This window comes from Athene noctua, chromosome 1, assembly GCF_965140245.1.
Source record: "Athene noctua chromosome 1, bAthNoc1.hap1.1, whole genome shotgun sequence".
In the NCBI taxonomy this organism is placed as follows: Eukaryota; Metazoa; Chordata; class Aves; order Strigiformes; family Strigidae; genus Athene; species Athene noctua.
The window spans coordinates 234,839,988-234,866,825 of NC_134037.1; the positions used below are offsets into that span (position 1 = coordinate 234,839,988).

The 26,838-nt window shown below is 43.9% G+C and overlaps 1 protein-coding gene across 4 annotated transcripts; it reads left to right on the top strand.

Annotated features, from left to right (window-relative positions):
• Window positions 1-26,685, top strand: PHF11 (PHD finger protein 11). Of its 4 annotated transcripts, none has more exons than XM_074913254.1 (11): window positions 1-78; window positions 2,941-3,084; window positions 6,948-7,083; window positions 8,698-8,805; window positions 9,567-9,700; window positions 13,610-13,656; window positions 17,188-17,246; window positions 18,652-18,718; window positions 20,345-20,467; window positions 21,815-21,886; window positions 25,810-26,685. In XM_074913254.1, the coding sequence occupies exons 3-11, from the start codon at window positions 6,976-6,978 to the stop codon at window positions 25,947-25,949; spliced, it is 858 nt and encodes a 285-aa protein (XP_074769355.1). In that variant the 5' UTR covers window positions 1-78; window positions 2,941-3,084; window positions 6,948-6,975; the 3' UTR covers window positions 25,950-26,685. The 4 variants fall into 4 exon arrangements, with proteins under 4 accessions (XP_074769355.1, XP_074769330.1, XP_074769338.1 ...); XM_074913229.1 differs by lacking the exon at window positions 1-78 and adding an exon at window positions 1,578-1,611; XM_074913237.1 differs by lacking the exon at window positions 1-78 and adding an exon at window positions 1,684-1,897.
• Window positions 26,686-26,838: the final 153 nt, after the last annotated feature.

The following is a 26,838-nucleotide window of genomic DNA, read 5'->3' on the forward strand; positions in this document are numbered from 1 at the left end:
AAGCGGGGCGGGGGGAGCGATCGCGGACGCGGCCGCGGGCTGGGCCGGGAGGAGGGGGGTGGTTCCCACCGCCCCGCGGTAAGTCGCTGCGGAAACGGGGGAGGGACAACTGGGGACACCCCGTGTTCGCGCCCCCTACCTGCCTGGCGTCCCCCCATCTCGCATACACCCCCCTCCTTGGAGTCTCAGTGAATGGGCCCGGCTGGAGCTCGGGGGAGAGCGGGGCGAGGGGAGGGGAGGGGAGGGGAGGGCAGGGCAGGGCAGGGCAGGGCTTCTGCCTGGAGGCCTTCTTGTCCTGGAGCCTTCTTGTCCTGGAGGCCCCCCGCGGTCAGGCCGGGTTGGCCTCAGCCCCGAGCCTCCCGGAACTGCTCTGGCGGCTCTGCCGCCCCGGGAGGCTCAGGGCCGAGGCAGGCCCAACTAGCTGATAGTTCGCCCCACTAGGCCTCGAAGCACCGGGGCATGAGGGAGGACATCACCTCAGCAGGCCCCGGCCCAGCCCTGCCTCAGCGCCCAGCTGCCCATATCGGTGGAGACTCATTCACACCCTTCTCCCTGAAGTTTTGCCATGTGGCACTTAGTGGTTGCAGCAAGGTGGGAGCTGTTAGTCTCTTAAAAATAACGCTGCTGTCTTTAAAATGCTTGTGGTGGCATTTCAATAGAGGGTAAGGTGTTACTCCATGAAGCACGTCAGGGAGCAATTGAGAATTCCAGTTCTCACCAGGTGTTCTCTGGGAACACCAAAATTCCAAACATCTCCCACCTGGAGTACTGTATCTGTCTCGGGGGCCCACAGTACAGGACAGACATGGACCTGTCAGAGTGGGGCCAGAGGAGGGACATGCGAATGGTCAGAGGGCTGGGACACCTCTCCTATGGAGAAAGGCTGAGAGAGTCGGGGTTGTTCAGCCTGGAGAAGAGAAAGTTCCTGGGAGACCTTTTGTGGCCTTCCAGTATATAAAGTGGGGTTATTAAGAAACACTGGGACTTTTTCTCAGGCCCTGTTGTGACAGGAGAAGGGGCAGTGGTTTTAAACTGAAAGAAGGTAGGTTTAGATTGGACGTAAGGATGACAGTTTTTATGATAAGGATGGTGAGACCCTGACACAGGTTGCCCAGAGAAGCTGTGGCTGCCCCCTCCCTGGCAGTGTTCCAGGCCAGGCTGAACGGGGCTTTGAGCAACCCGGTCTGGTGAAAGGTGTCCCTGCCCTGGCACAGGTGGGTTGGAATAGATGATCTTCAAAGGTCCCTTCCAACCCAACCTATTCTATGATTCTGTGATCTTGTGAATAGGTGAGAGTTTAGATCTAATGAGGAACCCTCTGGTCACTCCTATCACTTCGATGGGGTATGTTAGCATATGCCTTTCTTAAAGAAAATAATTTTTTTATAATCTTAAAAATATTTCCCCTGTAGCAAGTGAAAGGTGATGAGAAAGATAGATTTCTTTGATTTTGTTCTGAAATCCTTGCAACGGCTGGGTGTGTTTATGCTGCTAATGGCTTGGGGGAGAATGGGGAGGTGGCTTGTGTAGGTCATGCCTAGCTGATATATGACCAGCAGTGCTTCCTTCCCCACAAAGTGCAAGTGGAGGACGGTGAATGTGTGGTAACAGGTGTGTAATTTCCTTCTTTCTCCCTGCTTCAGTAGATCAAACCCTTCACTATTCTGGGCTGAAAATAAGAGCAGAGCAGGAGCTGGGGCGGTGGGTTTTGGTAACGTGCTGGAAGTCAGGGACTTGGGTTCTTTTCCTTACTTCCCTACAGATATGCGGAGTGACATTTGGTGCCTTAGTTTCATCCTGTGTAAAATGTGTATATTTACATGCAAGGATGCTTTCAGAATTGGTTCTGGAGAAGAAATACTTAGACACACTGCTGATGTTTCAGCAAGATGTATTTGTAAGTGGCACAATCCGTGTGCAGTTGTCAACTCCACCCTTTTTACTTTCTGTTTCCTGTTTTCTTCCATTTTGTCACTTGCAACAAAACCCAAACCTGCTTGTATCAAACAGCACAGGTACCAAAGAAGCAGCCAAAGGCATGTGACTGTTTCTTTCCCTCAGCTGTTTCTCCTCTGTCTTCTGTTTTGCAGCTTCATTTGTGCTGTCATTAGTGGAGAGCAGTGGAAGGGTATCCAGCTCTTATATATGAATTAGTCTCCTTAGGTTCCCACAGTCCGTTTCTGTGATAGTGAAAGTGAAAGCTGGCTCTGAAGAGCTGTAGAAGAATTTTGTGACAGTGACTGATTTGACTATAAAATAGCAGGTGAAAATTCAGCATTGATAAATGGAAAATTATGCATTGGTTAGAGAAACAATCTGATGCCCTCCATACTATCTGATACCATTTAGGAAAGAGATCTGGGGGACTGTAGTACATAGGACTGTGGAAGTGTCGGCTCCATGCTCAGAAGCAATCTAATATTTGATTGAAATACGAAGAATTATTAAAAAGAGAAAAATACAGAGTGCCATTGTGACTATGTGTTGTAAATGGTAGCCAGCCCACCCTTTTGAAGGAACATAGTGGGAGTAGAGAAGAGATTGAGAATGACAGGGAATGGAGTCCATGAGCAGCAGTTTTAAGACCTGCGAAAGCAAGGGGTTGTTTAAGTGAAACATAATTAAACGATGGAACTGGAACCATGCCCTTAGCCTCTCCCTTCTCACTTGAGAGCACCCAACTGGATTCATTGCCCCATTTAGCTTGGTATCCTCTCTCTGGTGGTAATCTGTAGCAGCAAGCTAGGGAAGAGCACAGGCCTGAAGCAAGGCTCCTGTGGGGGACAGAATCCTGAGCTAAATGGGACAGTGGTTGCAGTCTGGCTGCTTCTGCAGTGAGGAATGGCCAAGAGCTGTCCTTCCACTGCTTCAGGGTTCCTGCAAAGGCACTGAAGTAACCCCAAGGCTGACCTTGACTGCATGTCCTCTGTTCTCCTACAGCACCAGGATTTCTCCTCAGCCTGTAAGAACGCCAGGGACTGTAGACTCCACCTTCAGCCTCTCCCTCACGAAGTTCCCAGGGCCCCTGAAGCTGGATCCTCCGACTGGGCCTGAGCAGGGCCTATGTATCTGCACCGATTCCAGGTATAGCTTGCTGCAGAGAACTTTTCCAGAGTTCTAGGCCATTCAGACTCTAGCTTGTTCTGCTTTTTAATTTTTTTCCATCTTTGTTTTCTATTCTATTTCTAATATTTCTATACATTTATATTTGTTTCTGTCATATTTATTTAATCCTTAAGTTCTGAGACTCATGTGATGGTCACTGTATAGATGGATGTTCAAAATCAGTCCCTACCTGTTGTGGTTTGAGCCCAGAGGGCAACTGAGCACCACACAGCTGTTCACTCACCCCTTCCCCCACCAGTGCTTGGAAGGAGAAAATAAAGCAAAAGGCTCAGGAATGGAGATAAGAACAGAGAGGGGTGGCTCACCCATTATGGTCACGGGCAAAAGACAGTCTTGTTAGGGGAAGAAAAAAAGAACATCACTTTAATTTAAACACTAACAAAACCAACACTTAACAGAGTGGCACAGGGAGGAGTGTTACCACATCTTAAAAACATCTTCTCCTACCCCTCCTGTCTTCCCGGGCTCAGCTTTGCTCCCAGTTTCTCTACCAACTCCCCTCCAATGGCACAGAGGATTGAGGTGTTGTCAGTCCGTTAAACATTTCTGCTGCTTCTTCCTCCTTAGGGGGAGGACTCCTCGCACTCCTCCCCTGCTACAGAGTGGTGTCCCTTTTACAAGAGACAGTGCTCCATGAGCTTTCTCTGACATGAGTCCTTCCCACAGCCTGCAGCTCTTCACAAACTGCTCCAGCATGGGTCCCTCCTGTGCATTGCAGTCCTCGCAGTGCCAAACTACAACAGTGGGGGCTTCCCACAGAGTCCCAGCCTTCTTTGGGCACAGCCACCTGCTCTGGTGTGGGGTCCTCCATGGGCTGTAGGTGGGCATCTGCTCTACTGGTGACCTCTGTGGTGGCAGGGGTGTGGCCCTGCTCTCTCACCACGGGCTGCAGAGGTTCTCTGCTGTGGTGCACCTCCCTTTTCCTCCTCTTCCTTTCTTACACTGACTTCAGTATTCGCAGAGGTGTCTCCCTCACAACTATTCCCACCCCTCCTCTTAGGTTCCCCTTCTTAAATGTGTTATCACAGAGGTGCGGCCACCATCACTAATCGGCTCGGCCTTGGCGCAGAGTTGGGTCCAACTTGGAGCTGGGGGAGCTTCTAGCACCTTCTCACAAGGGTCACTGCTGTGGCCCCTTGCCCTGCTACTAAAATTCCTGCCACACACACACACCCAGAACAGGTTGACTGTTGAAAGCCAGAGAAAGGTTGTGAGATGTGCTGGACTCTGAGGTTTCCTACCTGTTTTGTACTTTACCCTTACTGCCTTTCTTTCACTAGAATAAATTAACTTCAAATCTTCTTGTTTCTTGAAAGTAAAACCAGACTTTTCTTACCCTTATCCTGCAGGAGTTTGTGCTGTCAGAGGTGACGTCTCCAGTAAAGGCAGTTTGGAGTATCACACCTAGTAGGAGTGGGATATTGTTGATTTCTGCAGTGGACTTGCACAGCAACCACAAAGTAAGCTTCTGCTACTAGTGATGTGGCATGATGCTGTAACCTACTGGTGGATGTTGCGGGTAAAAGCTCATCCAGAAGCATTTAGTCTGTTTTGTGAAATAAGTAGCTGGCCTTAAAATTTTGCAGCTACTGGGGGAAAAGAGAGACTGTGTGAAGAACAACTAAGACTTGAGTGAATATGTCCAGAAAAGGAGAGCAGACGTCCATGGGGAAAATACCAGGGTATAGAGAAAATTATGTCACTCACGTTAGTGTTCCACCTCATTAAGAGGGAGTGTTCAGATCTCTCATTTCTGACGGTCTTCTGCCCTGTTGTCATGGTTTGAGCCCATAGGGCAACTGAGCACCACCAAGCTGCTTGCTCACCCCTTCCTCCTCAGGAATGACAAGAAAAAAATACAACAGAAGGCTCAGGGATTGAGATAAGGACAAGGAGGGAATTGCTCACCCATTATGGTCACGGGGCAAAAGACAGACTCTACAGGAAGAAAAAGAACATAGATTTAATTCAAACACTAACAGCAGCAACAATTAACAAAGTAGGACAGCGAGAAGTATTAACCACATCTTAAAAACACCTTCCCCCCATCCCTCCCTTCTTCCCTGGCTCAGCTTTGCTTCCAGTTTCTCTACCTCCTCCCCTTCATGGTGCAGGGAGCAGGGAATGGGGGGTGGTGTGGTGCAGTCAGTCCTGATTGTTCTTCCTCCTCAGGGGCAAGACTCACATTCTTCCCCTGCTCCAGTGTGGGGTCCCTCTCACAGGAGATGGTCCTCCATGAACTTTCTCTGACTTGAGTCCTTCCCACAGGCCCTAGCTTCTCAAGTTGCTCTGGTGCGGGTCCTTCCCGTGTGTTGCAGTCCTCCCAGTGCCAGACTACAACAGCAAGGGCTTCTTCCCTCAGAGTCCCGGCCTTCTTCAGGCACAACCACCTGCTTCAGCGCTGGGGTCCTCCATGGGCTGCCGGTGGGCATCTGCTCCACCAGCGACCTCCATGAGCTGCAGGGGCACAGCCTGCCCTCTCACCACGGGCTGCAGGGGACGCTCTGCTCTGGTGCACCTCCCCCTCCTCCTCCTTCCTTCCCCTGCCCTCAGTGTTTGCAGAGGTGTTTCCCTCACAACTACTTCCACCCCTCCTCTTAGATTCCCCTTCTTAAATGTGTTATTTGTGACAGAGACACAGTCACTGTCACTAATTGGCTCAGCGTTGGCACAAAGGCAAGTCTGACTTGGAGCTGGGGGAGCTGCTAGCACCTTCTCCCTCTCCTGCTACCAAAAACCCCACCACTCAAATCCAGCACATGAATCACATATTTAAGAATTGTCATTAAAGTCCATATTCATTACACAAGACAGTATTCACAAGCTTTATTCACATCAGCACAAAAAACCCAAAAAGCTTCCTCACACTAAGTTAAAAATAACATAGTCACAATACTGAAACGCAACTCACCCCTCATCTCTCCACCACCATCGCAACAACAGAAATTCCAATGATTGTTCCACTAGCAAGGTTCCGTTGGTGTTTTGCCGGTTACCTCTCCCAGTTACTATCCTTACCTTCTTGCATTCCTCTGCCCCATGTTGAGCACCAAAAAGTACTGTCAGGACTGTGTGGTTTGAGCCCAGAGGGCAACTGAGCATCATTGAGCCCCTCACTCATCCCTTCCTCCCTCAGGCATGACAAGGAGAAAATACCAAAAAAAGACTCGGAGGTGTGTGGCGGATGGGGAGTGACTCACCCATTATGGTCAAGGGCAAAGCACAGGCTCGTCAGGGGAAGAAAAAGAACCCCTCTCACCTAAACAAACACAACACACCTCTCTGTTTCTTTGCTATATCCTTTTTAGAGGAAGGAATTAGTGTTTTTGCCTTGTTTTCAGTGATCTGGAAAGCACTGGAGAAATTTGGGGACAGCTATTTTTCTCTCCTTGGTTGACTGGCAGACCCACATGTGGCAGAACTAGCTTAAGGAAACCACTGCGATGAATGAATGCTCTCCAAATAAAAAGGGTTTCACATCTAGGGCATGACTTGCTGGCCTGCTTTTGGGCCTGTTGTTGGAGCAGATACTGCCGAACAAGCTTGAAAACTCTTGTATTAGACCTTATGACTTGTTAGTGACTTTCCAGGAGGAAATAAACACATTTTCCTTCTGCTCTAACTGCTGGACCTTCTGGGATTTGGTTTGCATCCCACTGTTCTCCCAAGAGCTGGCTTTGCCTATTCCACTAGTAGTACCAAGGTTTAGGGGATGTAGGTGAAGGAGCAGTTAGAGGGCAATCGCTGGCAAGCTCTGCTTTCCTCTGTTCGTCCTGCTTGGCATATGATAGTTGCATGAATTGCTTTGTGTTTTGTCCCAGTTTTCCTGCTCTAGGTGTTTTCCGAATAATGGCGAAGATGGTGAGAAGAACGTGTGCATTTTGTTCAGAAGGGGAGGCTGGTTCTGTAATGTATATTGCCAAAGAGCGAAATATTGCAGCTCATCAGGATTGTCTGGTGAGTGGCTTTTAGTTGGTTGGTACCTAAGAGGAATGGAGAAGAAGGGCTAAAGGGGAAGCTTCCACTGTGTGTCTATTTTTGACTCTACAATTGTGTCTGAATTAAAAGGTTGGTTACCCAAACCACTGAGTTTATATTAGTATGAAAACCGACAGGGCTTGGCCAGAATTTTGGAGAGGGGGAGGACATGGCTGCACCACTGGACATGTTGGTTTGTGACATTTTTGTGCGTGTGTGTTCCTGATCAGCGGTTCTAGACACGCATTCAGTCTAGCAGTAGGGATAGGTCTTCCTGAAACACTAAATTGGATGAGGTTTCTCAGACCACAGAAAGTTGAGTATTTACTTAAACTTACTTAATTAAACTTAAATTTACTTAAAATATTCACATCACTTGATATATCAAGGTGAAAAACTTCCCAGTCTGTGCCTTATATAAAACAAGAAATAAAAATATCAGAAGTTGATTATATGAAAATATCTGTGAAGCTCTAAAGTGTGCTGTAATCCTAGAATATTTACTCTTGCTGTCAAAGTGCCTCCCCTTTATTCTGGGATCTTAGTGGAGCTGGTTCTTGGCGTGCAGAATCAATTACAGCTGCCATATTCTCCCTTAAGTGAGGGTTGCTTAGTGCAGGAGGTGTGTCTGCTGCTGGAACAGCTTTTTGGCTTTCACTGTTGCAACCATCTTTATTCTTGCGAGTTTTATGTTTACATCTTAATTTTTCTACTTTTTTTTTTTTAATAGCAGAATGTTTCAGAAACATCTGATACCTCTTTTACAGTGTTACTTGAATGTTTTGTTAGGACTCTAATATTGCTTCAGTGTTGAAACTTTTTATCTTTTTTTTTTTCCACTTTACTAATTTCTCTGACCTTCTGCCTTTGGCTTCTCTGCACTTTTTGGCTTTTTTGTGGTTAGCAGTCACCTTCTGAACAGACAAACTGTGTCTGCAGTTGACATAAGGGTAGTTCACTTTTGTTTGGAATTAGTTATATATAACAGTTAGAAAAAATTTGCTCAGAACTTCCCTTTCCTTACTTGTTGACATGGCTCAGCACTTCTGTGGGAGTTAGAGTGGCCCAAGTGTGCATGTATACTTTTTTTTGTGGGTTTCTCCCAAGCTTTGTACAATGTTCTTATGTTTCTCATGCAGTCAACTGTTGTGAGCATTGGACTGTGTGGAAATTTTATTAGCACAGAAATGTTGCATCCAGCTGTAAGGCTGAACAATGGGGGCAGATAACAAGATGTTCAAGGTGTGGAGGCCTGTCAGCCGAAGTGCTTCTCCTCCTTGCTCTGGGCAGCCTGAACTTCCAGACTTTCTTCATTCACACTTCTTACTATGTTCACTTTTTCACCTTGTTATCTTTTCTTGGTTCACCTTCAGGTCATGTAAAATCTCCTATGTAGACAGAGGAACTTTTGACTGAAAAAAAGGTTTAAGCACAGCACCTTGTTCAATGCATGTGAAACCTGTTAAAAACACAGAAAAATCAGCTTAATTAGGTAGGGCAAGTGCAAGAAGAAAAGATGTGCCCTTCCTCTCTTTTCTGCACTGGTGACTGAGTCCCTCTATTAATTTGTAATATTGTTTCTTTTGTCTTTAGTTATTTTCCTCAGGATTTGTGGAATCTGAAGAATATAACCCAGATAATCTGGATTTAAGGTTTGATGTGGCATCAGTGTTGAAAGAACTCAAAAGAGGAAAGCGGCTGGTAAGAATTTCCTTTCTGAATCTGCACTTAGTCCTATCTCACAGTACAGAAGGTTGTCTGGCCTGTTTTATGCTTGGAAAAAAATGCAGAAAAGTGCTTGGTCCTCATCTACTAAGGTTAAGGAAATTGCAGATGTAGAGTTAGAAACAATGATTTAACATTATATTTGATGAAATTTACTTGATTTTATATTAAAATGTGTTGTTCTTTCTGGCCTTTAAGTCCTTAGTCTGAGTTTCCTAAGAGACTTTGGTAAAGGGCTAAGGCAGTGCCTGAAACAAAATTATGCAGTCTGTAAGCATAAAGGGAAACACCTTCTGGTTTTAGCAGAAGGAAGGTTATTTATATGAGGTTTTCTTAGTGGCTTTGTCTCCAGCTGCCCTCCTCCCTTACATCCTGGGTGGAACTCTTTTGATTTTGAAGTTAGCCTGGAAAACATAAATACAAGCACTAATACAGATAGGTATTGAAATAACTTGGGCAAGATTTAGGGGAGGGGGCGAAGTTGCCCAGTGTCCTCACATGGCTCTTGGCATCATTTTAGAAGTTCCTCAGTGTGAAATAGAGATAAGATAGCAAAAAGGTGTCTGAAATAATGACCAGGGTAGGAGTTTTTAGGAGTGAACTTGCCTGATGAATTATACAGAGGCAACTTGCAACAAAAGATTTGGTTTTCTCACAGAGGATAGTATTTGCCTTGTATGACAGGGTTTTCAGTAGCTATCTGTAATGCTTACCTGCTAAACTTCATCCTGTTCTAGGTGTGCAACTTCTGTCGCAAGAAAGGAGCCACTGTGGGATGTGAGGAAAGAGCCTGTCGCAGAAGTTATCACTACTTCTGTGCACTCTGCGATGATGCAGCAATAGAAACAGATGAAGTAAATGGAGTCTACCGGTATTTAACCAAGTATTTTCTAACTAATTATTTTTTTGGTGGTAGTGTCAGGAAGAGAGGCTTAAAAATTGTGGGGTTTAAATTTTTTTAAAAAGGAAATATGTTCTCTCAAAGTGATGCTTGATCCTCTGTTCACAAGCAATGAGGGAAATGTTTTCCTTTCACAGGAAAACAGAACAGCAATGGGAAGAAATCTCTTCAGTGTTTGAGCCTGCAACACACCTGAAAGATCACTAGGCCAAAACCAAGGAAGTCAGACTCTCTAGCTAGTCTTCAAAGACCAAGATTTTTATTAATGCCCCTCAGATTCTCAGTTTCTGTTGGTTCAGAAGCTTCAGTAAACGTGGTCTGAACACAGAGCAGGCTATAGCACTTCTGGATCTGTTCACATTAGGCAAATTCTGGTAATTTCCCCTCCCTATGCTAGTAGAGAACTTTGTATTCCCACCAAAGTTATATTTTGAGTACATTGCTAGCATTAACACAATTAAACAGACTTAATTTTCTTGTCCTAATCGTGCTAGTCCTGGTGTGTGCTGCCCGTGGGCTGCCTGCATTGCCATTAGTAGATGGAAAGAGTTGTTTGGAGGATGAAGATGAAGGGGTTGAGAAATTGGGACTTTAGGGACCTTTTGAAGTGCTGAAGTTATAGTAAAGTCTGAGGTGCATAAACCCCCTGATGAATGTCCATTTCTATTCAAGGCCAGAGAGATCACAGGCCATGCTAGTCTTAAGATTAATCTGGTAGACCATCTAATCACTACTTGTTTCAGGAAGAGGTGCAATCTTAGGTAGCAGTGGATGATGGGTCCTTTTGTGTCAAAACACTTGCACTCCTGGCTGCTTGATTAGGGCTCAGTCCAAAATAAATATGTCTTTCTGCAAGGCTGTAAGCCCAGCTGTATGGTGTAGGTAATATATTTAGCTTATGCTTAGAAAGTTTTGGAAAGCTGGAAAGTTCTTGGAAGAGTGTAGCTGGAAAGATGAAAACCTATGATCACAGAAGTAAGTGGCTCTCATCATATAGCTTTAGAAAGGGGTTTTGCTGATTAAAGATACCAATGAAAGTCAGACACCAGAGTGAAAAGAGTAGGCGTATTTTACTGGGATAACTAAATAATTTAATAGAGTAATACAGAAAACATACAGTGAGAAAAGACAAAATAGTGGACTTAAATAGGAAAATACAGGGTAATGCATCAAATCATTACTACATGAGAGGGAGAATAGTGATTAAGAAAGATCCATCACCACTTGCATACATTACCATCATCCAGACCCGCAGTCGCTGGGCAGCCCCGGTTACAGCGAGGGTTTGGGGAGCCTGTCCCGGCAAGTGGGAAATCCTACGCGGTGCGTGCACCCGTAGGTGAGGTGTCCAAAGTCACTGCGAGTGGGTCCAGCCTTATATACCCCCAAATCAGCAAACCAGAATAACTGGCACCTTTGTTTTGAGTGGAAATATCTTGTTTCGCTCTCACATTAGATTCCCCCAGAGCCTGGCTAGGGCTCAAGGGAGAAGCTAAGGGAGTTTTCCTGCTTATCTAATTTATGAGCAAGGTCACACATAAGGTCACAAGGCCAGACAACTGGCTCCATGACCCTGTTATCTTATCCACACACAAAGAAAGATAAAGATACATTCGAGATAGCTACATCTTCCATACATATTTCACTAATGACTCCATACTGAGTTAGCAGTTTCAGCTCAGGGCCTGTTGTTCAGGCTTCAATACTTCCACTTTTTACATCAGCATAGGTGGTTTGTTATAACCTGGTACAATACCTACTAGCACAATAGTTATCAGTTATAAAATATATAGCATTCATCTATAGGTCAACTCTGTCTTGGGCTGGTTGTCCAAACCTTAGCACTTCAAGATGATACATCAAGCTGAAGAAGACTGAACCTCTCAAGATGTTGAAAAATGAGCTGATAACAGCCTAGATACAAACTGTTAAAGATCTGGTTGAATATATGGTTTAATTTGGTGGTTTTCTGAACTGGTACCCTTGGAAGCAGGACCCTTAAAAATGCTTTGTATTAAGTCATGGCGTGAGACTAGTAGCTTGTCCTGTATAGAAATACAGGAAACTAGGCTATAGCAACCTGTATTGAAGAGATGGAGAAGGATTGTATTAGAGAAAGGTCGTGAGGCAAGTTTCGGGGATTTGAACTCAGAGACTTTTGCACAGTATTAGTGGCATAAATAAAGCACAAAATCTGTAGCTAGCTTAAAATTATTGGAGAGAAGACAAACAAGACTTAACAGTGGACGTGGATTGACAGCCTCCTGCACTTTTTTTTGTGGTGAAAGATAACGTTCTGAAAAGCATATCAAAAGAGAGAATCCCTTACTTAAAGAGAGAGAGATGGTGTTTATAAATTCTGAGTTGCTATCATTGTGATGATGAGCACTGATTCTCAGAACAAAAAAGAGAGGGTATACTGTGCTACGGAAGTGGCTAGTAACAGTAGAGGTGAGGAAATAAGCGTAATTTTTCCTCCCACCTTGCAAAAATGGTAGTAGGAAAATGCTTCCAAGTAAAGTGGTCTGAGTAGTAAAAGTTAATGTCTGTTCTTGATAAGATGCTCTTGTACTAGGAAGGTTGGTTTTAACTGGATAAGAATAGAATTAAAGGGAGGGAAGAAAAAAACCAGCGTCTAAAGGGTAATATTAGAAATTCAGGGATGTAAATAAGGTGTCTCCAGTACATAGCTTTCTGATTGAATTGTTAGGCATGCATAAATCGTGGGTTTTGTACATCAAAATGCATTTCATGCAAAAAAGCTGGCTCGTCAAGGAAACAGACTGAGTTTCTAAGGTCAGTGCTTCTATTTTGTTATAATAAAGGAATGACAATAATTAGAAAATGTCCTAGAAAATGCAGTTCCCTTTAAAAATTGTTTCCAAACACTTGAGCATTAGTCTTGGCAAATAGATTTGTAATGAAGAGATCAGCTAATCACACTGTTGACAAGGCAACTTTACTTAAAAAGTGATTTGGGATCCTTCTGTAAGAAAGGCATATTATAGAAGCTGATTCATGTTCTTTACACATTATTGTATCCAGAAGATAAGGAATGTTTCCAGCTGTATTTGTTGCATTTGGCCTCTTCCAAGGGATTCACATTGCTCCCCTAGAACCAGAGAAAATATTCCCATCTCACATATTACTAAAGTCTTTGAGGAATGAATAGATTGAGCAGCTTTAAGCTACTGGATCTCAAAGAGGGTGCCCTACTTCCTCAGGATTTGGAGACCACCTCATCAGTGCTGGGCAGCAGAAAGGGAGGGGCACGGAGATCTCCCAGCAAGTAACTGGTACTTGTGTGTGGTGGTGCCGTGCCGTGTGGCTGTGCCAGCATGTCAGGCAGGGCTTATAAATTCAAGCAGACTGGTAAGCAGATGTATCTAAAGAGGTTCTGGACCTGGCCTGAGTGGTACAGGGCAAGGGGACAGAACTGCTGCAGCTACGATCAAGCAGTATTAGTACTGTGGTATTTCATCTTGATGTCATTAATCTCATTTTAATAAGGTGTTTCAATAAGAGTACCTCTGCCACAGTGTTCGCTGCACCAGATGAAATGTGCCTGACACAGAATTTGAACAGTGAGCAAATCCAAACAGAGTGGGGTAACGGAACTGGTAATTCAAAGCTTCAGTGTTCAGAATCCACTGAGGCTCTACAAGTACAAATACAATCTTGTGCATGTATGTGGCTTTATAATAGGTTCTTTCCTAGGTGGGTAATGCTGAACAAAAATCCTGATAATTCTTTTAAGCATCTTTCAGTTTACATTCAATTAAAAGAGGGGAAATATCTGTTAAAAGAAGTCAGCATAACTCTGTTTACATATTTATTAATACTTTTTTTCTTTTTCTTAAAATTGAACTTAAATTTTAGAGTGTTCTGCCCAAAACATGACCCAGGCAATAGGACCAATCACTATGGTGAGTTTCTTTAATGGCTTCATTGATTTCATTTGTTTTAAAAGTTTGCATCCTACAGTCAGTAATTCATTTGAACAAAATAAATGTTACTCCACCTCTGTACTGAGCGGTGGATTTCTAATCTTGCAGGAGTGGTTTGGTTGAGGTCCATGTGTATGCATAAAAATTGAGAAAGTTTTTTGAAGTAGGAAGTGTTTATATTTGATCTTCCCTGAATCTCTTTCAAAAGTGACTTAAAAGGCTGTGGACCTGATCTTCCATGGAATTATTCTGACTCTGTGTGGGCAGGTAGGCCAAGCAGCTTGTAAAATCCATGTGAGATATGAGAGCCATGCTAACAAGTAATGCACAAGCTTGCACTTGATTAGCAAAGAGGTGGCTGTTACAGGAGTGGTCACCTTAGGATTTTTATCTGTATTAAAACCTTCACATTTGCATTTTCTGTATTCCCTGCAGTGGTTTTTTAAATAGCGCCTTTCATTCTGAAGGATCCCAAAGAGCTTTTTAAGTGTAACAAAAGGGTTATACAGCTCCTGCTTAAGGATTGCTTCCTTTGCTACAGAAATGTGGCTTAATTTGGCAGTCCTGGTCCTTGCTGATTCAGAGGTGGTCAGGAATCTCCCTGAATAAGCAAGCAAAGCTTTCACTTTGTTAACCTAATGTGTACAGTCCTGCTCAAAATGGAGTGAGTCCTAGACTGGCCTTCAATTTGACGTTAAGCTCAATTGAACTGTGAGCACTAATGCTGAGAGTGGTGTGCTCCCCCTGAAGTCTAGCAAACTTTAGCTAATCTTCTTGAGAAAGTCTGACTCCACCCTGATGTCACTCAAGGGGTAGGTTAGGTGATTATCCTTTAAACTTCTAGTCATAGGGTCTGGGGCTTCTTGGCCAGACACACTGTTTAACACCTGATAATTGCTATGGTTCACTAACCAAATGCAGCTTCTTATTTCACTTAGTCGTTTTTCTTTTTACTTACCTGTACATCTGAGGCCTGGCATTCCCTCCCTTTTAAAAATTAGTTTGATTTCTGCAGTCTAATGGTTGTCAGTCTGTTGGGTCTGTCCGGGATCCCAGGTTGTCTCCTGCCCAAGTACTAGACAGGTCCAGGATTGCTTTATTTTCAGTATGAGATGAGATTAAGGCATTAAGTCTAACCCTGTAGACCACCTCCTTCATAAGGACGACTTAAATGTTAAGAGGTTGAAGGTCTTAGTGTCTTCAAGTGTTGGATATACAGTGTATGACCTATTCCCTGAATAAAGTTTTCTCCTAGAGGACATCTTCCAGAGGCACTTGATTTGGAGACCCTCTGTTTATGAGGTTTAAAAGGATTCTGCTGGAGTGTCTGCCCTGCCTCCTGAATGAGCTTCTGTCTGACAGAGTAGCTGCACCCCAGGAGGTGGGGAGCAGCTGCAAGAGTTGAGTAAATGACACTTGGTTCTCCAAGCCCAGTGTCTCCTGCCTCTGATCAGCTCTCAGACGCATGCATGGTGCCCACAATAGCCAGGGGTATCTGCTGGTGAGCTGGCTGAAGCAGCAGGTTCTGTGGCCCACTCCTGGCCCATCTGGGCAGGCAGGGGACACCTGTGCTGAGTGTGCTTGCAGGTTTGCACAGGATGGGGGGTGAGACAGGCTGGGATGGAAGTGCCGTGGCTCCACGGTAGAGTTTTGAATTTCAGGATCCCAACTCAGCTGAAGCAGCTCAGCTGTTCCTCTGGGGCAGGTTGACCCAGCACTGGACTGTGTATGAACAGAAGAACAAGGGCTGCCTCTCCGGGCTTGTTTTCCTTGGTACTTGGAGAAAATGGGGTCAAGGAACATCCCCTTGTTCTTGGTCCAGACAACGTTCCTGTGCTGAAATCCTGTCCTGTCAGGGCTCTGCTGTGTCCTTGGAAGGGGGGGATAGTGTGCCTTAGGGGCCAAGACATCTCCTTGCAGCTCTTGCACAGCAGGCATGGGAGGGATGTTTGGACTTGGAAACAGGCTTCAACCTCTGATTAACTGGAAATGTTGAATGTGCAGAAGAACAGAAAACACTGGTGTGGGGGTTTAGGCCCTGCCGGGACCAGAGACCATGTTGCCATTGTCCCTCCCCCACCCTCAGACCAGGCAGGGCTGGAAGTGAGGCACAAACCCCAGGGTTGAAATAAGGAAAAATTTAATACAACAGTGTAATAAATAACAATCTGAACAACAACAATATCAATAACAACAACAATAAACAGTAATCACAGTAAACAAGACAAAAGATATACGGAGAAATACCACAAGGGACACAGCCAGCTCGCCACGTGTGCTTCCTGCAACAAAAGCCCACAGGAAACTGTTCCTGCGCTTGGCGCATGGACCTGACATCAGCATGGTATTGAATAACCCAGCTAGAGCCCTCTCCCCACTGCTGAGGAAACAACCCTATCCTAGCTGAACCAGGACAGCTGGGTAGCAGGAAGGGTTGGGCTGCTCTTTAGACTGTGTTTCTCTTGTTTTATATGACATCTCTAAAGAAAACAACAGAAAGAGCTGAGAAAAATCCTACCACAGGTCAAAGATGTTGTGCTAGACAGCAAGGAACACTTTGTGCCTACACCAGTGTCTCCTAGACTGCTCCAAATTAAGCCACCCAGTTTTATTTTGGATTAAATGAGAGGCTATGATTTCCTTTCAGGACATGAAAAATGCAAATGTACAGTGCCAGTACCCAAAACCTAAACTTGTTTATACAACCTTCCTTTACCAACAGTAATTCCTCATTCCTCTTAATAGCATGGTTTCTAACACGAAGAACCTTACTAAGTGATGCCCAAAGGAGGTAGAGTTAGATGGGAAAGAGACATATAACCCCACTGCATTTAAAAGCCTCAGGTTTTGATTCTCTCGCTTTCTCTGCTCCTGCCAAGTCTTCCTTGCCAGAGTTATCCTTCTCTGCTTCTGCTGCTGCAGGTGTTTTCAGCAGCTGCCAGTTCTGACGCTGGAGAGAGGCTGGTCCATGCTGATAGAAAGGACAGAGTGAAACAGATAATTTTGCAGAGATCTCATGCTATGTCACTAAAAACACTTTGTAGCATAAATAATATTAAACTTACAAGTCAAATTACTTCCGTAGGCTTTCTAGGAGAGTGATTGTATCAGTGAAAAACCTAATGCCCTTTGTATGTCTTTGGGACACCTAAAATAATTCTTTATGTAGTCTTGGTTTTGAGGGTGTATGGACATAAACAAGAATTGACTGAAAAAAAACCCCAGTCATCTTAAATTTGCCTGGAGTTTTTACCACACAGAGGTAGTGCTGCTGCCAGAGAGAATAAGTTCACTCTGCCACAGTCAAAAATGTTATGTTCAAAACTGGGGTTTGAATAATGTGAATTCCACTGAAGTGTCCAGGATTTGGGGAAGCGGAAACATACTCTTGCCTTGCCACCCAAAGTACCTCACTTTTATAGCATATTGGGAAAAGAGAGAATTTGAATGATGTGAAATCATCAGTCTGGGATTTACACGTTTGTAACTTTGTTGTTTCTTGATTCCTAGATGCAGCTAGTAAGAGGAGAAGACATGAATTGAAATCTTCCACCATCACAGAACAAATGGTAATTCTAAATTTGAATAGTTCAAAAGAGGAACCCACATCTGCTACAAGCAAAGGATTTTGTTAGTGAAGTATTTTGACTGTGTATTCGGACAGAGACTTCCTCACAGAAGCAGTAACTTTTTCTTTACAGCTGCCTTGTTTTGATCTTGTGCTGCCCTCAGGTAACATGGTACAAATGCGATAGGAACCTCTAAACCAAGCTGACTCAGTGGAAGTACTTCTTTTTTTTTGGAAGTACTACATCCCTTAGGCTTGCTTAGGGCTTGACACAGTTTCCATGAAAAACGGCTTTTGATGAGTCTCTTAGCCTTTTAAACGGGCACTTAGCTTGTTTGTGAGCCTGTGCTCATGGTAAATGTGGCAGATTTTCATTGCAGATCAGGCAGTTCTCAGCTCTGCTGATGGAGATGGCCTTCCCAAGCCTTCAGGAGCTATCAAGCAGAGCATCCCTCTGGTTGCAGGGGAAGTGGTTAATGACTGTTTACAACAGTGAGCCTGTTGTAAGACTTGTAAATACAGCTTATTTTAAGTTTTGAGGTGATTCTCTTGGCTCCACGGAAGTATGCATGGGAACTCCCATTGACTCTTGGAGGGATTGGGATTTCTCCTTTCTAAAGGAATCAACATCCAGCTTTCCTTGGCCTTGAGATTAAAGGGGGGTGGGGTGGGTGTCATATGAGGGGATGTGGATGATCTTTGCAGATTTTATGTAGTACTCTTGTAAGGGTAGGTTGTCTCCCAAGAATTTCTCAGCTGTAGATCTGCTTCCTGGTATTAAAACTGAGATTTATTTGACCTGTTACCAATGGTAGTGTGATATTTCTGCTGCTCTCCAGTACTAACCATCTTGGAAATCAATACAAACACTGCAAATGAGAAGCTGAGAGGCTCCAGGTTTTACCACTGTGGGATAAATTGTTTATCATTGTGTAAGCAGCGCATTCTTACAGTGGTGGAATTTTGTGACAGAGCTTGAGAATTGTTTGTAGAACTGTAGTATGTGGAACAGCAGAGAACAACTTGGTCCTATCCAAAGGAAAAGAAAAATATTCCCCCTCTCCTCTCAAATCCTTTTTAGTATTGCATCAGGTTTAGGGGACTAAACATCATGTGCACTGGGGGTCAGCATAGGCATTTAACATCTGTGCTATTTGTGAATGCAATAATTAAGGAGGGTGGTGGCTCAGGTGTTGGTTAAAGAGTTTTTGCTTTGAAGCAGTTTCTGATTCCCTTTTTAAAAATTGAATGTTTGGAGAGGAATATCATTAGCTGTGCAGAGAAGCTGACTACTCACGGAAATATGGGCTGCTTTTTTATCTTTCTGCTAATACAGAGGTAAGATGATGAAAATAAAACAATAAATATCAGTGTGATGTAAAAGCATTTTTTGATTTTTCTTCCAGAGCACAGAAGAGATGGCAGAAGAAAACAGTTTACGAATGCTAAAAAGAAAAAACAACAGGCATAAAGGTGCAACTCCCCTTATAGAACAACTAGGAGATACTGTGATCTGCTATCAGATCCATTCAGAGCATGGAGATGGTTGATAGCAATGATGCTGCAAATGTATATTTTTTTATTCTCCTGAGACAAGTGACTCTCCAAGCTCTGGCAGGGGAGCGGAAACCTGATTTGCAGAATGACTGTGCAGGTTTTCATAATTGTGCAGCAAACAAATCTCTGTGCTTTGGCCGGCACTCTCTGTGTGATGTGAGCTGGTGAATTCACCTGGGAATGCCCCTGCTCCAGTTGGCTGCTATGTTCAGCTGTGTGTCTCCAGCAAACAGGGGTGCCTCTGCCTGACCCCCTCACCCCCATATCGATACAGTTACATTTGAAAGGGAATCACCTCAGTCTCCTGGCACTGAACCCCTCCCAAAGGAGAGGGTTGCCATTCTGCCGGGCAGTGCTCTGGAATGGGTTATCAGAGGAGGAGCAGGGGCTGAGCAGCAACCCAGCAGTGAGAGGGGAGTTCAGCACGCCTCGAACAGGAGCTCTGTCTCACGGGGCAGGCGTGGGGCTCGCTAAACGCTGCTCCAGTTGCTGCTGCCACCGCGTGCTTATCTTACTTTTTGAACCCTAGGTGGACATAGGGTGCTTAACACAAAGTAGTATTTTACTGCATAAATGTGCTATTGCAACAGTGAAATCAACCACTGAACCCTTCCTTCAGTTCTGCAGTTTTCAAGTTACCCCAGAGGTCCTGCTGCAATTGCTTGTCAGGATTATGCTGTCCCTTGGAAGCTTGGGAGGTGTTAGTGGTGATTATTCACCTTCCCATGGCTATGCTTAGTACATGGGCATGGTATTGTAACAGTAGGTGGCTGCCTAATGTTTTTTCTGAATTTTTACTGCCACTATAAAGAACAGGGAACCTATAAAGAATCCTGGAATAGTAGGGCATCTAGTGTAAGTGAAATGGCATTTTTTTTTCTCACAAATGTCTCCAGTAAAAAACAATTAATGGAGGCTGGCAGACTTCTGTGAGCTGTCTGATAGCTCTTTCCTTTTGAACAGCCCATCAGATTGATCTTACTGAAACCTGACACTGACCTGCTGCCTGAGATGAGGAAAAAATAAGTTATTTCCATAGCAATCCAAATCTGAGAAAGTAGACATACAAAATGGGCTGTAATAAACAAGTTTAATGCCTGGATCACTTGGAGTATAAGTGACCCCAATTCTCTTACCAAATTAATACTTATTCACTTCTTGCACTATTTTCTGTCCTTTAGCCCGTTTAGTCCTGAGGACTGGAAAAAAAGAAAAAGCAAGATAAATCACTTGCTTTGCTATACTAGGGGATGTCAGGAGGCTTTAGGAATGGCACGTTTAGAGTTGTGGAGATACTTGCTTTTGATGAATGAAGCCAAATCTAGAGCTTAGGTAATTTTGCACCCAGCGCAGTGCTCAAGTTTACCTGACCACGTTTTTGTTCCCACTGAGAAGGGCTGAGTAGGTAGCTGGAGGAGCCAGAGATTTGCATAAGTATTTGTTACTGGAAGGGGGGACTTTGGCTAAAGTTTTAGTTTCTGAAGCAAACAGGTGAAGCCTGCTTTAGAGATTCTGTATAAGTGTGTTTTTGTGTTTTAACAGTCCGAATAGACTTTCTTAGGAAATGCAAGCAAGCCGGGCTTCTGGATGACATATTTGAAGAAATGCTGGACACGCTTCACCTGGCACAAGAAAAACTGATGGATGACAACACTTCAGAAACAGGTATGGAGGCTCATGGGGGACTCTGCTCTCAGAGCAGAAATGCTGATCTGAATGCAAGGCACTTGGCCCTAGGTCACCTTCCTGAGGGTTCTTCTGTAGTGCCAAATATCTGGGTCCTGTCTTATTTATGCATCTGCACTGTAGGTGGAGAGAGTATTTTTTGGTATACCTGTGTAAGCAGAGGGGAAGAGCTGCCAACTCAGCATGCTCCAGTAAGGCCTTCTAACCTGAATTTTTGAAGCCACCTTTTAGCTGTTGGCAGAAGCGTAGGTGGGTTCAGCCTGACCTCTTCTCCCAGGCTCTGAAGAGGAGAGAGGTCCTGAAGAGAATTGGAAGGTTTTATTTGGCTCATAAGTCTGTGTTGTTCTTACAGCTTCACAGAGGGACCAGCTATCTGTTAATATCAGCACTCTCTTTTGAGGGAAAAATCCCTAAGTATGTACATTTTAAGTCTTTGGATGATTAGTTAGAACTTTGTCAACTGTTAGTGTGTGTTTGGGGGTTTCATCGATTTCAGTATCAGCTTGTATGAAGCACTTTGTTCTTGGAGGATTCCACTCTAATGCTTTGTCCACAACACAGTGAAAAAAGAAAATACCAAACCTTCCTCTCCCATTGTCCTTCCAGCTTTAAAAAGTTATGAAAATACCTTTGGATAAAGAATGCTAATTTATGCAAAGTAACTGAAGCACATGCGTGGGAAGTGAAATGTCCCACCTGGCTCCATCTTCCTCATGAGCAGCTTGTGTGTAACATGACAGCAAGCTGCTAGAAGCAGTAATGAAGTCCAGGACACAGCAGGGGTTCAAAGATTTTTGGCATTAAGGAAACCTCTTAATGGTCATGTAACTCTGTAGGTGTTTTGTATTTTGTTTCATTGGAAGCCTCAGTTAGGAAATTGAGGCATAATTCTGGGCTGGTTTTTACCATTGGACAGTGACAACACTGTCCCACGTGTCACATGATCTGTCAAGAGGAATTGGTATGGTCGGCCCTGCCATTACACATACAGTCCTGACACAATGGAATGAAATATCATTTAAGTATATTGCTCTTTTTCACATGGGCTGTTCACATGACGCAGACCCAAGAAGGGAATTACAGGTAGCCCCCCTTTCCTATTTTCTGTATGAAACTAAAAAAAAAAAAAAAAAGTAGAACTGACAAATTGATCCTTCTTTCTCAGTATGGATTATATGAGAAGAAAGACATCTTAAAACCTCAAGCAATTGGTATGATATAAATAATTCTTGTTTTGTGCTACTTCTAATGTAGGGCTCTGCATTAACATGAGGGTTCTGTAAACCTTTACTCAGTAATATTAAATCAAATTATCTCTTTCCTCAGAGTATGAAGAGACAGTGATGTCACTCTTTGACTGTGGACTGTTTGAAAATATACTGACCAATATACATTCAGGTATGTGAAATAAGCTGTCAGAACAGTAGCAGTTGGTATGTCTTTTGGCACTGAGGTTATTCTTCTGAGCATTTTGAGAAAATGACCTTTTAAAATGAAAATACCAAAGAACTTTTTTCTCAACATTATATAAACAGTTGAATAAAAGCCATTGCTGCCTGAATCTTTAGAAATCAGTATGTCAAATCTGGCTGGCTGGCCTGAAGAGGGAAGCAAGTCACAGTTACACAGCTTTAAAAGACCAAAGGGTGTCCACCCCAGAGGAACTTCCTCTCCCGCAGGGTGCACTGGTGTCCTGTTTCTGCAGGTCGTTTCCCTTCCTTCTCCACAGCCTCCCTTCAGCAGCTCGCCTGCGTTGCAGCTCTGCTCCTGTCTGATGAATGCTGTGCAGACTGGCTGTTGCATTTCAGTTAAGAGCATTAAACACCAGGAGCAGAACTTACCTGGACCTGATGGCAGTTGTAACGTGCTTTGCAAAACAAGCTGAGGGTGCTCAGAGTGAAATGAAAACAAGGGCAGGAGCAGTTGCTTGGGGCCACCGCTGTGGAAGGAAACTCTGGGGTTTGGACTCCAGTCCCAGCTGTTGGAAGCAACAAGGTTAAAACTTTTCAGGTCGGAAAGTCCCTTGCTCCCATTTCCCTCTCTAACAGCTAGCTGCTGCCTTCTCCTTTAATTCATCCCTGTGAAAAGGGAAATGGATTTTAATTAGCTAACGCTGAGGCTCAGTGCGTGGTGGTGTTTGCTAATGTTTGCTGTTTCCCCTTCGCTTGACTGAAAAAGCCAGGCTCCTCTCTTCAGTCTCCTGTTCCTGCATTAAATCCCTCTTTTGCAAAAGGGAGTGACTGGTGTTGCAGTTATCTGACACAAGGTTCCCCCAGTGCCTCATCTGAGGGCATTAAAACAGCTCTGTTCAAAACTCCTCATGTGACACAACCTTGGATCACACTTGTTTCTTTCAATTACTTCATCCTCTTCTCAGCTTACAGGAGAAATGCTTGATATTGGCACCTACATACACACAACCGTGTGATTCTCAGGTGTAAAAGTTGTCCTCTCTCCAGTTCTTTGCTATTTGAGCGGCTCAGTTCTTCCTGTACCACACAATCTTCTTTTCTGATACCATCAGTCTACTTTTAATTTCAAGGTCAGTAATGAAAACACACATCCAAGAGGAGCTCTTAAAATAAGTGAGAGAGGAATGAAAACCGTGTTAATTAGAAGTGAAACTGTAGGGAGGGAAGGAAATCTCCAGTTTGTTTTTTTTTTTTTTGTCCTAATCTGCCTTCCAAGCTCTAGCTAACAAGTCTCTGTGATGACATAAAAAGTCTAAGACTAAATAAAGTAGAACTAAAATAAATAACTGTGTCTTCTTTGATCTTTCTCCTGGAACTGATGATTTCAGGTTATCTGACATGCTTTAACTTCAATCCATATTTTTCATTTTATCTTTTTTTCACTTCTTGGATCATTGTGCAAAACCTGTTCTAAAGCCTTATGCATCAGCACAGCAAGGTTACTCTGAACTCTAATTGTTGATACCACTTTTTAAAATCCCTTTTATGTATTAGGGATAAACAATTACTTCGCAGCAAGCGGCTTTACTGCAAACTTAACTGCATTTAAAACTTTTCATATGGGACCTGCTGTTGCCTCAACAGCAGTTTTAGATTTCTGGGTTGGAGGTTCTCGTTCTCTCCTCCAAGGAAGAGTGACATCCTTTAGTTTTGCTTTCTGTTCTGTTGTCGTGTGTCCTGCTCAGAGCGATACCTCAGTCAGCTTTAATCTCCCCTTCATGCTGGCCAGTGGTCTGTCCAGTAGCTTTTTTGCTCCTTGGTAGCGTTTGTTTTCAAGGGATCTGCCGGGGTGAATTCTGCAGTTGGGTTGTGCAGAGGAAGAAGGTGATACTTGGTTTTCACATTGCTGTGCTGCCTTCACTGAGAGCCGGGTTGTGTTTTGCCTCCTGGTGGAGACGGCAGCTCCCAGCCTGCAGCGGAGCTTAGTTGCCAGCTGGGGTCAAAGCCCGACACTTAGGGAGGAGCAAGCGCAGGCGTTCCAGGTCCACATTCCCCCTGCCATTGCCGACTTTACAGAAATACATATTGTTTCCCTTTAGGTCGTCTCCTGTATGAGGTGGAAGGTTCCCAATCTGTCACCTGACTTCCTGTGGAAGCACTCCCACAGGCCAGTCATTCCCATTGCTGACATCTTTCTCTGGGCTATTTCTGTTTCTGCCCCACATCCTTTTGGAAGGAGGGAAACGGAGCCTTTGTCCTCCAGCTGTAGGTCACCCATATGCTGAATACAGTAACACAATCATCATGTTTGCTCCTTGTTTTATTTCTGATAATTTATTAATTCGTATCCAAATATTCTCTAAGAGTTTTTTCTTCCAGCTCCCACTTATCCAGTTTTTTCTTCAGATTTGTGCCTGCTCATTCTTTTAACCGCACAGAAGGTGTTACCCGGCGGAGGCACCATGAAGGCCGCCCGTGGCCAGCAATGAAGATGGCAGTTCCCATTGCAGCCTTGTCAACTAAACAGTGGGCATGGCCTGGGGTGGGGCAGAGATGGGATCTGCTGTCAAGTGTGAGTGACACCTGACAGCAGAGGAAAGCAGAGGGAAGAGGGGTCACCTGCTTTTTTTCAGTCAGAGGCATCAGGTGAGGTGTCAGGTCCCTCTAGTGAACCGCTGCCCAGAATTTTCAACAGGCAGCGGGCATCACCATTGTTGGGGCTGCCCGTTTTCAACATCCGCGCTCAACCTCAGTGGGCAACGTATGTAAAAATGCATTACAAAAGTGTGTGCATGTACATAATCTGCTTACACACAAACAGCAGCAGTGATGGGCTTTCTGCACAAAGAGGAAGAAGCAGGGGGGAGGCAGAAGGCCAAAGGTGCTTTTTTTTTAAAAAAAAATAATCACAGTTAAGTATGGTTCAGGCTCTGTAGTTCAGAATGAAAAGGTAAATGTCTCGAGCTGCTTTCCCCACTCTACCCATTACAAGTGTGGAGACCTCCTTCAATGTCTTGCCACACACACACACAAAAGAGAAAAATACGTTCGGGTTTGTACAAAACACCCTTTGCTTCTTAATCTTAACTCTGACATTCCCACACACAGTTTGTTGTTCACTGACTAACTTTGCTGCTCAGAGGTTACTGACACCTCTGTGTGCGTTATTACTGAACAAAGCAAGTGCTTCATTTAAAACTTGCAATTAACAATCTAAGGTTGTGGTAATGCTTCTGAACTCTAGTGAGGCCTGTTAGGGAGCCCTCACTGACTTCAACAGTCTTTGCCTTCAGGGGAATGGAAGCGATAGAGAAGCGGCAAGTCAGGCAGGCAGGGCTTTGCAAAGAAGGTAATGAACTTGGTTAATCCCATCAGCATACTGGAAGCAACTTTTTTTCCAGAAGCAGAAACATTAAATGCTCCTGAGTCATGTTTTGGAGAATCTAGCTATTGTATGCATTTGTCCAAACCATCTCCTTTTAGGTTTAATGTTGTTGTTGTTGGCTAAAATCCAGTGAGCTTGTAAATTTGCTTTAAGTATGTAATTGTCTTTAAAGATTTAAAATGCATCTTTATTGGAGGCATCCCCATACAAATGGATTCTGCAAATGGAACTGTTAAAGCTCATATGCCAAGTAACAGTGGGTTAAGTCACTAAACTAGTAATTTTTACATTTGCTGTGATGGTTTAAATTAAATCTATAATGTAGGTAGGTTTGAGATTACAGTATATGGATGACAAAGTATGTAACTACTTTTTTCTTTTGACACTTTAATACCTCAACTGGTCTCTTTCATACAACACACAGTCCCTCTCTATGAGGAGACCAAGTGTATATATAACATGTATTTTAATTTAATAATAGTTACATATGACTGAAAGCTTTTATCCTTTCTTTTTCCTAATAGGAACAGAGGAAAAAATCCAGGAACTTCTGGAAAGTAGAAAAAGACTGGATAACAAGATTGAGCTACTGCAAGACTTAAAAGAAGTCATCCTTCCTCCCCAAGAGAACACTGCTAGTACCTCCAGTACGGTGTCTGAATAACCCCTCAGTCTGTCTGTAACGGTGTCAATATTTAGGGTTTTATAATGATAGGAACCATACAGCATCTCTGGTCAGCATCTAAGTAATTCCCCCCCACCCCCAAGACACAGACACAGCAAGAACTGGGCGTTTTACTCCTTTTTATACCTCACTGTTGCAATAATTTGAAGTTGTCCGTTTCTTTAAATTTTACAAGGGATCAATGAGTGTTAAACACCAAATTTAGCTTTTTTAAAGCTCAACAAAACCCTCTAATGAAGAGGTTTTTCTCAAAGACAAGGCAGCATCAGCTTGTTAACTTGTTCACCCCCTCCTGCCTGTGTGCAGTAGCTGCTTCCCTGTCTGCATAAAGACAGAAATGTTTTTAAGGATCACAGTGCTGCTTTGGCTTTCCAAAGAAGATAAATTAGCAGAACCTGCACTCAAAGAAGCCTTCTGAGTTACGAACAGGAGTTTGGTTTTTTTTAATTAAATGATCCTTGATTGACTGCTTAATATAAAACTCGTTGTGCTGTAATGACAGGGGTGAAACTGTTTGCAGGCAGACCAGAAATTGTTGGGCATCATAAACAACATGTACAATGTAAAATGGATCAAACAATGGACTGTATCTTCCTTTCTCCATTAAGGAAGGATTTGACTTCCATGCGTTTTGTCCTAAAATATGGTTTGAATACAGAAAAGCACTGTTTAGCTACAAAAGTGTAAGTTAACGAAATAAAACGTTTTTAAGAAAGCTGTGTAGTCATGCTCACTAGCCCTGCTGTTGCAGGGGCCATGGTGGAGGAGGGGGTGTGCTGTCACTCCGTGCCCTTTGCTGTTACAGCAGCTGTGCTCGCTCCAGGACTAGGAACAAGTTGTAGCTTGCGCTGGTTCTGTGCAGTGGTGG